A 14,097-nucleotide genomic window follows, 5' to 3' on the forward strand; every position below is an offset into this window, starting at 1 on the left:
CCAAAGACAAATTCCTGGAAGGTACATCTAGATAAGGAGATAAGAGAAATGGATTGTCAGAGGCCAAGCCCGGGGTCAGGTACCTGAGGTCAGAGAGCATCAAGAGCAAAAGGTATAATTCACACGAATAGTCAAGACAAATCCAATTGCTCTAGCAATTGTGTGCTCATCTGTGAAACAGCATAGATCCATTACTGTTGATAAGACCAATAATTGCTTACCTTTACTCTAGGGGATGAGCTCACCGGACCCAGTAGCTGACGCATTATCAGCCACTACAACACCGTGTGTCTTTGACTGTAACAAATGTTTAAAGGCAGATTTAAAAAAAAAAAAATTTTTCCTACATTGTCTCCCTTTGACCAATGCCGCCCTAGGTGACTAACTAGTCTATGTTCCAGACAATTATCCTATACTTGTTAGGCTATTTAGTAAACTAGTTAGTTGTCTAGGCAGGCTAGTTAGTTGTCTCTAGCTGCTTCCATGCATCAAAAACATGTACGTCATATAACACTATAGAGTTAATGGAAAGAGTAGAAGTTAAACATTTGGAAACTGTAAGGCTAGTTTCACACTAGCGTTTATTCCACGCAGCACACGGCGCCACTAAGCCCCGCCCCCTGCCGGCTCCCTGCCCGCCCCATCCGGTCATCGCCGCCTACTATTGCACATGGACGCTTGCGATCTGCGCACCCTATCTTTAGCATAGGGTGCGCAGATCGTGCGCTGGCCGTGCGCTAGTAGGATTTTGGCATGCGCTGCGCACTTTTGAAGGTGCGCCCGTGTGCGCCGAACGCAGCATGTTGCATTTCGGCGCGCTCGGCGCACCTTCAAAAGTGCACAGCGCATGCCAAAAGCCTACTAGTGCACGGCCAACGCACAATCTGCGCACCCTATGCTAAAGATAGGGTGCGCAGATCGCAAGCATCCATGTGCGATAGTAGGCGGCGATGACCGGATGGGGCGGGCAGGGAGCCGGCAGGGGGCGGGGCTTAGCGGCACCGTGCGCTGCGTGGAATAAACGCTAGTGTGAAACTAGCCTAAGGACAACAGATATGGGAAACAGTTACCTTACCAAAGATTATTTTCCCTAAGAAAGATCCACTTTGTGGATTTGTTGATGAGATATTTAAGATTTTCTTTATGAAATAAAATTTAATAATCTGTTGGGGGGGAGCAAACATGTATCCAAAGTAATTTTTGGGAAAGTAATATTTTTTAGATTTTTGTTAATATTAATTTTCTTTTCTTTTAGGAACCCCAAAGCTCCGACAATATGGGAAGACGAAAGTCTTTGGCTTATCAAGCAGTAACATTAAGAATGACTGGAGTGCATCAGTTCTTCGCGAAGACAATGCTTCCTTTGAAATAAAGATCTTCCCTCCAGCTGATGCCATCATTGGACTTCACACCCTAAATTTGCAAATATCTAATGTTCAACAGACCAGAAACTTTAGTCTTGGGGAATTCATAATACTTTTTAATGCTTGGTGTCCAGGTATTGTTTATAAGGCCCTAAGCTAAGTGTCTAAATAGAAAAAAAAACACCTAATCAATTAAATGCCCATCCTTTCGTCCTACAAAACTGGTTTATTGCCTCCACCCATTGAAATAAACATGTGTGTATGTTTATGGAGGAGTCAGTAGAAAGATCTCTTAAGGCCCCGTCTCACATACCGAGATCGTTAGCAAGATCGCTGATACGTCACCGATTTTGTGACGCAACAGCGACCTTGCCAGTGATCTCGCTATGTGTGACACATAGCGGTGACCGGCCCCCCGCTGGATATCGCTGATCGTGCTCAAATGTCCTAGACCATTTTTTGATCGTTGGGGTCCAGCTGGCCAGCATGCATCGCTGTTTGACGCCGACGAGCAACCTTGTTGGCGACGCAGTACTCAGGGACGCAGGCGTGACTCGTCAGAATAGCTGCTGTGTGACAAGGTCCCAACGACCGCCGAGGTCGTTATACGGATCGCCGTATCGTTGCTGCGTCGTTGAGTAGATCTGCCTGTTTGACAGCTTACTAGCGAACATGTAGCGACGCACCAGCGAACCTTACCAGGTCGCATCGTTGGCGGGATCGCTGGAGCGTTGCTATGTGTAACAGGACCCTTAGTCAAAAGAGTGTTTGGCCGAGAGTAATTTTTTGAACATGAATTGCTCAATGCGGAAGTTATATAGACGATGTATGAGAGACCTTATAGCGCCAATTATTGCCACTTCCCAACGTAAGAAGCTGTCCGACCTAAGAAGAGATAATCAGTAGTGCTTGGTTTGAACAGTCAATTTTGTTCCGATAAACTCCCATTAAGTTAATAGCTGCATTTAAGGCCCTGGTAAACTTGTCTGCTAAAGAAATAAACTATAGGAAAGATCGAGCTACAAAATGAAATTAGTTTGAAATAATCTCTATACACTGCAATTCTCCTAATTTTATTGTAGATGATGGGGCTTTCCTACGAGATGAAGAAGAGAGGAAAGAGTATGTTATGAATGAGAATGGTTGTGTCTTTGTTGGCAACGCAAACTATATCTCTTACTGTTCCTGGAACTTTGGACAGGTAAATATAACCATGATACTAACTCATTGCACCATAGATCGGAGAAGGTCTGGCCGGTAAAGAAAGAGAACAATTGCGGCATTTGCCTTAGAGAATCAAATTGCACTTGCCCGTTTAACTCTATGGGTCCATGGAAAAAAATCAGACCGCCCTTGGATGACATCCGAGTGTGGTTCAATTTTCACCGACTGATATTATAGAGAAGGTGAAGAAATTTTTGGGGGTTTGTCTTTTCTCCACTTCCATGAAAATTGGATCAAACGCTGATCAGAGTGTGATTAGGATAATCAGACCAATTTTCTCAGAAGTGGAGATTACAGTCATTTGGCACCTGCTCTAATGCTAAGGGGCTCTCATTAATAAGGTCAAGTGATTTTGCCACCTTGTCATTTCATTGCAGGGGGGATGATGGAGTGATAGATTGATTCTTTTCCTTCTGTCTAACAAATTAGATGCCAAAGTGGTTGTTGGCCCCATCATCTATGAGCTTCCCAGTTGTCCCCCAGCATACTATCAAAGGCCAAACAGTGAGCTACTTATTAAAACTCCATAAACGATCACACCTCACAAGTGAAGACCAGACTTTTATTGGCACAAAGGTGTGACAAAATAAACAAAACAGTTCACATAGCAGGTATGCGATCAAGTCCGCTCCCTCTGGTACAGAATGACTAGCAGAAGAAGGTCCTTTTTTCCTCCTACACACTGACAGCTCTGTGTCTGCTCAGCTGCCTCATAAATTACATGGAAAACCTGGACCGGAGATATGGGAGAGACCATTCCCATCCAAGCTCTTCTAGTCGCTCCTAAAACCTGGACCCAAAAATCCAATCTCATTAAAAACTTCTCAGTAACCTACTGTTGCTGAATCCTCATCCCTGGGACTTATATCACCAAGGCTAGCCACCTTGGTGACACATACCCCTCATCCAGGACTTTACTGCCTGCCTTCCTATTAAATATATATATATATATATGTATAAAACTTGTTACATGCAAATATATAATTTATTTTTCTGCAATTTTAGTGCTATCTATTCAACAGCAATGCATCGAACCGGAACCTGTACAGACTAGTAGTTACTAAAACAAATATTTTATTCTATCTCCTCTCATCATAAAATGTCAAGTTTGATGAAGATATCATAGACATTTGCTTGAAATTACTGGATGAAAGTTTGGAAAGCCATAAAAATGCGCTGAAGGACTATACCATGAGGAACGATCCAGTATATATCAGCAGAGTGCTTAGCGCAATGGTAGGTAATAATAATCACTGTGGAAATAATACATCATAACTTCCTGCATACCTAGAGAATGATATGAATGCAATCAGTTTACCATTCGTGGTATAGGTAGAATATACACAAGTGATGGGAGAGGCCAAATGTTTAGACCAGCGCCAATAGAATTGGAATATAGGAACAAACCTCCATTTAAAATGGCAAATTATATGGGATTTATTAGGCTAGGAAAACACTGTAGTTGTCTTTCTGAAATTTTAATTTTACAAACATGTTATTTCCATTGAATTTAGTTAAATAAAATAGACATTTGGGAAACAATCTCATTTAAAAGGAAAGAATAATCTGAAAATGACTGTATAAATTGGGTTATTTTGTTAAGTATATATTTTTAATTGACATTTTTTTCTTTCTCATATCACAGTCTGTGTTAACTTCCCCTCCCCCAGAAAACTCACCATTTTCACACTGGCCAGTGGGACCAATTTAGAATTCTATTTCTTTTTCTGTACAAAGACTTTTTAGCAGACTCATTATCATCACAAATATGATTACAATGACAGATAACACCTCTACATACAGTAGATAACACAGGATCCACCATTCACAATAGGTGATGTCACAGCTCACCTCCTCCTCCTGTACAGTAACTGATAACACCTCTATATACAGTAGATGACACAGGATCCACCATTCACAGTAGGTGATATCACAGCTCACCTCCTTCTCCTGTACAATGACTGATAACACCTCTATATACAGTAGATAACACAGGATCCACCACTTACAAAAGTTGATGTCACAGCTCGCCTCCTCCTGTACAATGACTGATAACTCCTCTATATACAGTAGATAACACAAGATCCACCATTCACAATAGGTGATGTCACAGCTCACCTCCTCCTGTACAATGATTGATAACGCCTCTATATAAAGTAGATAATACAGGATCCACCATTCACAATAGGTGATGTCACAGCTCACCTCCTTCTCCTGTACAATGACTGATAACACCTCTATATACAGTAGATAACACAGGATCCACCACTTACAAAAGGTGATGTCACAGCTCGCCTCCTCCTGTACAATGACTGATAACAACTCTATATACAGTAGATAACACAAGATCCACCATTCACAATAGGTGATGTCACAGCTCACCTCCTCCTGTACAATGATAGATAACACCTCTATATACAGTAGATAACACAGGATCCACAATCCACAATAAGTGATATCACAGCTCACCTCCTCCTCCTGTACAGTGACTGATAACACCTCTATATACAGTAGATGACACAGGATCCACCATTCACAGTAGGTGATGTCACAGCTCACCTCTTCCTGTACAATGACTGATAACACCTCTATATACAGTAGATAACACAGGATCCACAATTCACAATAGGGGATATCACAGCTCACCTCCTCCTGTACAGTCACTGATAACACCTCTATATACAGTAGATGGCACAGGATCCACCATTCACAGTAGGTGAGGGCACAGCTCACCTCCTCCTGTACAGTGACTGATAACACCTCTATATACAGTAGATGGCACAGGATCCACCATTCACAGTAGGTGATGTCACAGCTCACCTCCTCCTCCTTTACAATGACTGATAACACCTCTATATTCAGTAGATAACACAGGATCCACCATTCACAATAGATGTTGTCAAAGCTCAAATAATACCTATTCTGTAATAATAATAATACATTTTATTTCTATAGCGTCGACATATTCCGCAGCACTTTACATTTCAGAGGGGATTTGTACAGACGATAGACATTACAGCATAATAATAATCACATAGATCATAACAGATACCAAGAGGAATGAGGGCCCTGCTCGCAAGCTTACAGTCTATGAGGAAAGAGGTAGACACGAAAGGTGGGTGGTAACAGTTGCCCTGATTGTATGGACCAGCCATAATGTTAAGTGTGTAACAGTACAGACCCAGAGGGCTAACGGATGCATAAAGCATGTGGGAACATGATGCGGGAAATCTGGTTATGGTAAAACTTTTGGCTGTGCCACACAGGGATAGATTAGGTTAATGTGTTGAGGTGATAGGCCAGTCTGAATAAATGCGTTTTCAGGGCACGCTTAAAATTGTGGGGATTGGGGACTAATTGTATTGACCTGGGAAGTGCATTCCAAAGAATTGGCGCAGCACGTGTAAAGTCTTGGAGACAGGAGTGGGAGGTTCTGACTATTGAGGATGCTAACATCAGGTCATCAGCAGAACGGAGGGCGCGGGTAGGATGGTAGACTGAAACAAGGGAGGAGATGTAGGGTGGTGCTGAGCCATGGAGGGCTTTGTGGGTGAGGGCAATAAGTTTGTACTGGATTCTGGAGTGGATGGGTAGCCAGTGTAATGACTGGCACAAGGTAGAGGCATCGGTGTAACGATTGGCGAGGAATATGATCTGTACAATTATAACCTCTGTAAACAGTTGATAATTCACGGATCCACTATTCACAATTGTTGGTACCTTTTCACACTCTCATTAAATGCTTCAACAGAAAATATCGAGATGTTTTTGTCTTGAGACACGAGTCGGTACAACTCGAAAACTCGTCAGCCATTAAACTCCCATTTTTTAAGCCTCTTCTAGCTGTGTGAGTATATATCCATGCCTTCAGCGCAGCACCCCAGCTGTAGAGCTCCACAACACCTCCTTTATACAGTAAAATATAGCATTGTAGTCAGTCTAGCGCTGCTAATGTACATGTGACATATCCCTAGTGTCCAATGAAAAAACTGCAAGAATTTTTTTTTTATTACAGCTCATGATGTGAGAAATAAAAATAAGAACATTAGCAAAAATAAAAAATATACATTTCAAGTAAAAACAGATTTAAACACTAGGTTATTTTCGGATGGCAAATCAGTACAAAATTTTGATAGTAATATTGTAATCCTGACAATATAAATTTGAATATTCATTAACATATCATTCTATCCTGCAGATCAACTGCAATGATGACAATGGCGTAATGTTGGGCAGATGGGATGGAAAATATGATGATGGAACAAGTCCTACAAAGTGGAATGGGAGCTGCTCCATCTTACGGCACTGGTACTCATCTGGTTTCCAGCCAGTGAAATACGGCCAGTGTTGGGTATTTGCAGCCGTCTTATGTACAGGTAATGCGTGTTAAAATACAAGAAACTTCAATATGGAGTAGATGGACTATTCCTATAGTTGATGTTACAGCTCACCTCCTCCCCCTCCCTTCACAATGGCCTTTGAACCAGATTAGAGCATGCTCAGTTTATACTTCTATACAAACCAATAGGGTCAGAGTCAGTCAAGGGCTGCTAATGTCCATGTGAAGAACAGGCTTTAGGAACCTAATACTAGGACCGGAGTGAAAATTATAAGAATTTTTTTTTTAAACTATGAATATGAAAATTAATAATATAATATATATATATATTTATTTATCAAGGTCACCTGATTTAAGCAATAGTTCATTTTTACGACTCATCCCCTTTAATAGCAGCATTATTAATCAAAACTAGAAAAAAAAATAATGTGGTAAAAGGGATTTCGCCTGTTTTTACCCTCCAGCGGTTTGACTCAGCAAATGACGAATCAAAGCATTTTAGCAATTTTTGGTAAAGATGGGGAAGGTTACATTAAAGTCATCGCTGGAAAAGAGGAAACAGAGTAAAAGGAACAGAAAACCAAAATGTCAATGAAAATTCAAAGCGCGTCCCCCTCACCCCCCGTGACAGATAAATAAAAGATTTTATGGAGGAATTTAATAACCCCTTCTTGCCAAGGCCAAATTTCAATTATCGCACTTTTGTTGTAGTAAGTCGGTATGATTAGCGCCAGACCAAGCTTGGATTTTTGAATTCTAAATTTTGGTTTGTGACGCCGATTTCTGAGAACTGTAACTTTTTAATTTTTCCATCAATTGAGGTCCGTAAGGGCCTGTTTTTCTGTAGCGAGCTGTATTTTTTATTGATACCATTTTAGGGTACATTTAATGTTATCATTACATTCTTTATGGCGTTATGGTCAAGGCAAAAACAGGAATTCTGGAGTATGGATTTTTTGTTTTTTGCTTTACAAATGTTTACTGGTGAAATAACTTAAAGGACTATTCTCATCTCCAAAATCATATCCCAATATCTATAGGTGGAATAATAATAATAATAATAATAAAAATATTAGCAAATATAAACTAGAACAATGTGGGAAGGGAAGCAAAAGGCCAGAAAAAGCCATACACCTGACAAATACTATTGAGAACTCTGCTATTAGAAGTGGAAAGGAAGAACAAAAACAAAAGAATCTAATTAATAAAAATATTGGAGGAGGAAAAACCAATCACAAACTAAAATGTTTCTATACTAATGCACAAAGCATGGGCAACAAACAAGGAGAATTGGAACTACTAACACAGGAAAAGAAATATGATGTCATTGGAATCACTGAAACTTGGTGGGACAATACACATGATTGGAATACAAGACTAGAAGGATACAACTTGTTTGCTAGAAACAGACTTGATAAACGAGGAGGAGGTGTCGCATTGTATGTTAGAAATGCGTATATCTACACAGAGATCCAAGCTACAGAGACTGGGAGTTCTGTGGAAACTGTTTGGGTAAGAATACAAGGACAGAACAATGGAAAGGACACCATTGTAGGCATTTAGTACAGGCCGCCTGTGCAAGCTGAAGATATGGATGAACTCTTTATGCATCAAATGGCCAAATTCTCCAAAGAATGTGACATAGTGGTCTTGAGAGATTTCAACTATCCTGACATTTGTTGGGAATCTCTCTCAGGCAAAACTAACAGGTCAAGCAAATTCTTACAAAAGAGAATGAGTTCGGCACTGCTGCACCAACTCTACCTCTGTTGAGCTGTTCATCCCATTGGGTCCTGGGATCCTTGGGGCGTGCATTCTACAAGTCCGTGTGCTGTCGGCTGTAACCTTTTTGCTCTAGACAATGTATACAGGCAGCTGCGGTGTGGGTGGGGGGCAACTTTCTGAGCTCCGCTACAGATATAAACTCTGATTGTGTCACAACTGCTGCACCCAGTAAATTAAGTGATACATTGCTGGAATCAGGGTCTGTTTTCCTACATTATGCTGCTCTCAGATGAAGTGGCAAAATCCTGGTGACAGATTCCCTTGAAATAGCGTAATGAGTCAGAATTAAAAATAATCGTGATGACAAGGCTGGAGCATGATTTTCACCCACCAGTGATATGAATCAGCTGATGATGAAATAAAAACTTTGGTCGTAATGGGGAAGGTTACACTAAAGTCAGGACTAGAAAATAGGAAATGGAGTAAAAGGAACAGAAGCAAAAACGAAATGTCAGCAGAAGTTCACGGAGGATCACATAACACAAACTCAATAGACACATGATAAATAGTTACGCTGTAAATAATACGTGAAGATAGTCCAATAAGACCATTATCCGTAGTGGTAACTGGTTAAAAAAACGCACCATTGTGATGATTTGTGCTCACCTGACTTTAACATTTTATTTTATTATTTTTTATATACCGTATATATTTTTTTTATTTTATTTTCCGTGAACAACGTTGTACAAAAGTATTTCCAGCAAGCACACGGACATAAGGAACCTTAAATAGAAAAAAATGCATCGGCTCCTAAAATATGATATTGTAGGAATGCTCTTTCGTGAATTCACTGTTTAGAGACAGTGATGCGGTTAGTCTCAATCATCAATAGTATGGTTGTTGTGATCTGTCGCCAGCTTTATAGTAGACGTGTAACCTTTCATCGTATTATCGCTTTTGACAATTATGAGATGACTGTTGAGAAGTGATTGTAAATAGGATGTATGAGGCTAAAGGGTCGTCACAACAATAACCCACAGGCCTCCTCAGCGCACCTCCACTCACAGTGTGGCTTCTCCCGGGTCAGACCGCCCCGCTGAGTCTGCTTCTTGCACCACTTCTGAATATGGCATTCATTTAGCCTTATGGGGCGTGGCCGTTCTCTGCAGGAATTTAGCCCTGCTGTGTCCTGCAAAGATTTGCTTCCCTGGCCTGTTCTGAGCTAGAAAGACCTTTATCTGGCAGTTCCTCCTACCAATCCTCACCCGAAAGTTGGTTCCTATCCTGATAGCACCCATTTATGCATTACTCTATTTTCCGCTTTTTATTAATAAACCGGCTAGTTTACCCATCCTCTCTGACCTCCCTGCTCCTGACCTCAGCTACGTTTACTGATCCTGTACTGCCTACCCTGACCTCGGACTACCTACGCTTCTATCTCACCCCCTCTGTACCTTGTACTTGTGCCTCTGACCCTTCATTCACGGACTGCCCTGGAGTTGGTAACTAGTGACTACCGGTGTCAAAGCCTATCCTCCTCAGAGGCTCTAGCGAATACCTGGTAGTCTCTTAATTATGCCCCTCCAAGGCAAACCCAGCCCGTGGCGCAGTGAGTCCACAGTGGGTCCACAGCCACCAGCGTTACAAGGGCTCATTCACACATACACAAGGAAGACTGACTGCGATTCATCATTGATTTCAGTCCAATTTTGGTCCAAATTTCTTCCATTTTTCTCGTACATGAATGAAAAAAAAGTTTCCCCGCCTGACGTCCGAGTGAGGTCCAATTTTTTTCACGGCCCAGTAGACTTGCATTACCGATTTTGATCAACCACTCTGATCAACACAGGACATGTCTCTGTGATTTCGCAAAAAATTACAAATGTGTGACCAGCCCCAACACTATTGTAATTACAAGTGCTATCCGCGAAAACCACGAATAGCACGCATACGCCAAAATGATGCATTTTTCTTATCAGTGACATTATAAAAAAAGGTTTCAAAAGGGGAACTATCATTTTTACAAATTTTTTTGACATGTCATAAGTACATGAAAATTTTTTTTAGGATTTGGGTACTGAGACCCCACCGATGGCTAAAATGAAGGCACAGAAGTTCTCAGACAAGATCCTTGACTTCCTGTTGAGCCTGCCTTCAGCATCAGGAAAAAAATCCTAGGCTGAGCGCTTCTACTCCTTTGTGTTAGGATTTAGCACCCGGACCTTCAAAAAAAAAAAAAACTTTTGAGAAGTCTCTACGGCATGTCAAAAACTTTTTGAAATGATGACTAAACTTTATCATGAAATCTTGACTTCAACAATAGGAGCTCTTTGAAATGTAAAGTAGATTTGGAGGCTTAGAAGCATTCTAAGATTATTTCAGCTCATACGATATTCAGTAGAACGACCAAAGTGGAATTTGATGAATAATCCGAATTACTAAACTACAAATATTAAATTTTCATGCACCCACAGCGCTTCGATGTTTGGGAATCCCGGCAAGAGTAGTAACTAACTTTGACTCTGCCCATGACACAGACGGGAACCTTACTATTGATGAATACTACGACATCACCGGAAGGATGATTTCAACTAACAATCGTGACAGTGTTTGGTAAGTGGCTGCTCATAGAAATAAATATTAAAATTCCTGCCATCTCGATTCTGTATTCTTTTGCTAAAATCTTAAGTTTTGTTGGATCCTTTCATTCTGTTAGGTAGATTTGGATGAAACGAAATGTTGTTCTTCTTGATGCTACACAAGACGGTTGCAGTGGTGAAACTTCTCCTTGTCTCGCGATGACTGCTTCTCAACCTGAGCAGATAACATTAAAAATGAAGCAACGTTGTGAATGAATATAGACACCAAAAATATAGGAACCAACAGAAGGAAGTATTGGGGGGGCCTAGATCAGGTGTTTGGAGACTCTTATTTTTGAAAACGGAGGTTCTGAAGTTTTGGATCTCAACTTTTCCAAGTCATGTCAAGGTGGCAGCAACTTGTCCTACTGTACCTGCCAGGAGGCTACTCTCTGCCACAGCTAGCAACACCACGTACTACTCATGTGGTGCACTGGTCATCTTGAGTAGAGATGAGCGGATTTGTTCGGATGTTGTTCCCAAATCTGATTTTGACATATTCGTGCCATATTCTAACACTATTCGTGCCGAATGTATGTCTTATGATCGGTTCCGAACATATTCAGAAAATTCAACTCCCATTGACTCTAATGACGTTCAGCTGTGTTCGACGAATATTGCAAAAACAAAATTCGATTCCGATCGTATTCGGAACCTAATCCAAGAAAATTCGCTCATCTCTAATCTTGAACGGAAAAAAACCCTAAGCCGGCAGCCTGTGATGTGGAGGCTGAATTAGGTCTGGTGCTATCATTGCCTTTTCAGCCACTTCTGACTGTGCATGTATTCATAGCCACACTCCCTCTTCTTTTTATATCCTCCTTTTATTACCATCTCGGTGCGCCCTATAACCATTTTTCAGTGCCGTAGTGCAGAGCTCAGCACTGTGACACTGCTTCTGTGTCTGTGTCAGACTCTCACAGATTCTGGACACAACTGTGTTGGCGATACCTATGACCATTACGCGGAAAGAAGAGAGAATTTAGTTAGGGGGCGTGGCTCTCAGGATCCTCTGGGGCGTGTCTTTAGGCTACTCTGCTTTATTCCTCTGTAAGCCACACCCTTTTTGGTAAAGACCATAGAAATTAGCACTGAATAAATTGAACCATATCTATGGAACTGTATGGCAGATTAGAAAAAAAAGTACTGAGGAGAGAAGTGGGAATAAAGTAAGGCTAGTTTTACACTTACCGCTGTTTTTGCGGCCCTTTTTTGCGGGCCGTATCGCCACATTTTTTGCTGTCCACCGCCATAACGGGACGCAAAAAAGCTTGCGGAACGCCGTTTTTTATTTTTCCAATATTATTGAAATAGTATTGGAAAAAAAAAACGGCATTCCGCAAAACCGGAGGTCACGATGCGCAGCAAAACAATCTTCCTTTTGTTTTTGCGGCCCCATTGAATACAATGGAGGCCGTGTCCATACGCCGTATAAAAGATCGAGCAAGCTCGATCTTTTATCACGGACACAAAAACGGCCGTACGTCCACACAGCGCACTGTGGAATTTTTGCGGGCCGATTTTGTGGCCCCATAGAAATCTATTGGGGCCGCAAAATTGGCCCGCAAAAACACGGTAAGTGTAAAATCAGCCTAAGAGTAAAAACTAATCACTTTCGAGCTGGTGACAGGTCCTCTTTAAGTTCTGGCTGTTTAACCGATTAATGTTCCATTTGTTGACTTTACACCAGTTAACCTTCATTGAAAATTGGACTGCATGACCCTTCGCTGATTTGTTTTAGCCGTTGTTGCAGCATGTCAGGGAAGTCTGCTAAGAAAAAAAACAAAAGTGAGGTGAATAATAACTTGAAGACTTTGATAAGGCAAATCTGATCCTCCTTATAAAATGCATGTGTTTCAACAAACCAATGTGACAACATTAATGCATGACTACTATGGATTTTGGATCAGGGGTGCATCAAGGTTGGTGGATGGTGGTCTCCCTCTCCAATAACTATTACGCATGGCTAAACTGAGCCCAGCCAAATCAATATCAGTTCCATGTTTGCAGACCCCTCTGGAGTTGAGATGATCAGAACAAGGCACCTGATGAAGCTCAGAGTCAAGCGAAACGTTGTACACTGTACCTTTGGCTTGCAAATACATTTTCTATCTCCTATTTATGAGTGCCTAATTCTTTGGCTTTACGATCTGATATGTATAGAGCACGATGATCATCCCCAGATGTCTACTATTGGGGGGAAACAAGGATCAAAGCTGATTCCTGGCTATGTTAACCCTGGCAAAAAATATGCATGTGATTTCAGCACATAGAATCATAGAATCATAGAATCGTAGAGTTGGAAGGGACCTCCTGGGCCATCTGGTCCAACCCCCTGCTCAAAGCAGGATTCGCTAAATCATCCCAGTCAGATGTCTGTCCAGCCTCTGTTTGAAGACTTCCATTGAAGGAGAACTCACCACTTCTCGTGGCAGCCTGTTCCACTCATTGATCACTCTGTCAAAAAGTTTTTTCTAATATCTAATCTGTGCCTCCTCCCATTCAGTTTCATCCCATTGCTTCTAGTCTTTCCTTGTGCAAATGAGAATAAAGTTGATCCTTCTACAATGTGACAGCCCTTTAGATATTTGTAGACAGCTATTAAGTCTCCTCTCAGTCTTCTCTTTTGCAGACTAAACATTCCCAAATCCTGCAACCTTTCCTCATAAGACAGGGTTTGCAGACCGGTCACCATTCTGGTCGCTCTTTTCTGAACTTGCTCCAGTTTGTTGATGTCTTTTTTAAAATGTGGTGCCCAAAACTGGACACAATATTCCAGGGGGTATGATTTGACTCTTTAATCAGT

General features: G+C 41.3%; 1 protein-coding gene across 2 annotated transcripts in view; it reads left to right on the forward strand.

Annotated features, from left to right (window-relative positions):
* The window catches only part of LOC141092378 (protein-glutamine gamma-glutamyltransferase 5-like), a 70,929-nt gene that overhangs the window by 37,875 nt on the left and 18,957 nt on the right, over positions 1–14,097 (forward strand). For both annotated transcript variants that reach the window (XM_073578484.1, XM_073578482.1), the window contains exons 4-8: positions 1,256–1,498; positions 2,447–2,565; positions 3,696–3,824; positions 6,787–6,964; positions 11,127–11,265. In XM_073578484.1, coding sequence (XP_073434585.1) covers positions 1,256–1,498; positions 2,447–2,565; positions 3,696–3,824; positions 6,787–6,964; positions 11,127–11,265 — 808 coding nt within the window. The remainder of the gene's footprint in view (positions 1–1,255; positions 1,499–2,446; positions 2,566–3,695; positions 3,825–6,786; positions 6,965–11,126; positions 11,266–14,097) is intronic.

Source organism: Dendrobates tinctorius, unplaced genomic scaffold (genome assembly GCF_039654945.1).
Source record: "Dendrobates tinctorius isolate UK_male_01 unplaced genomic scaffold, ASM3965494v1 ptg000059l, whole genome shotgun sequence".
In the NCBI taxonomy this organism is placed as follows: Eukaryota; Metazoa; Chordata; class Amphibia; order Anura; family Dendrobatidae; genus Dendrobates; species Dendrobates tinctorius.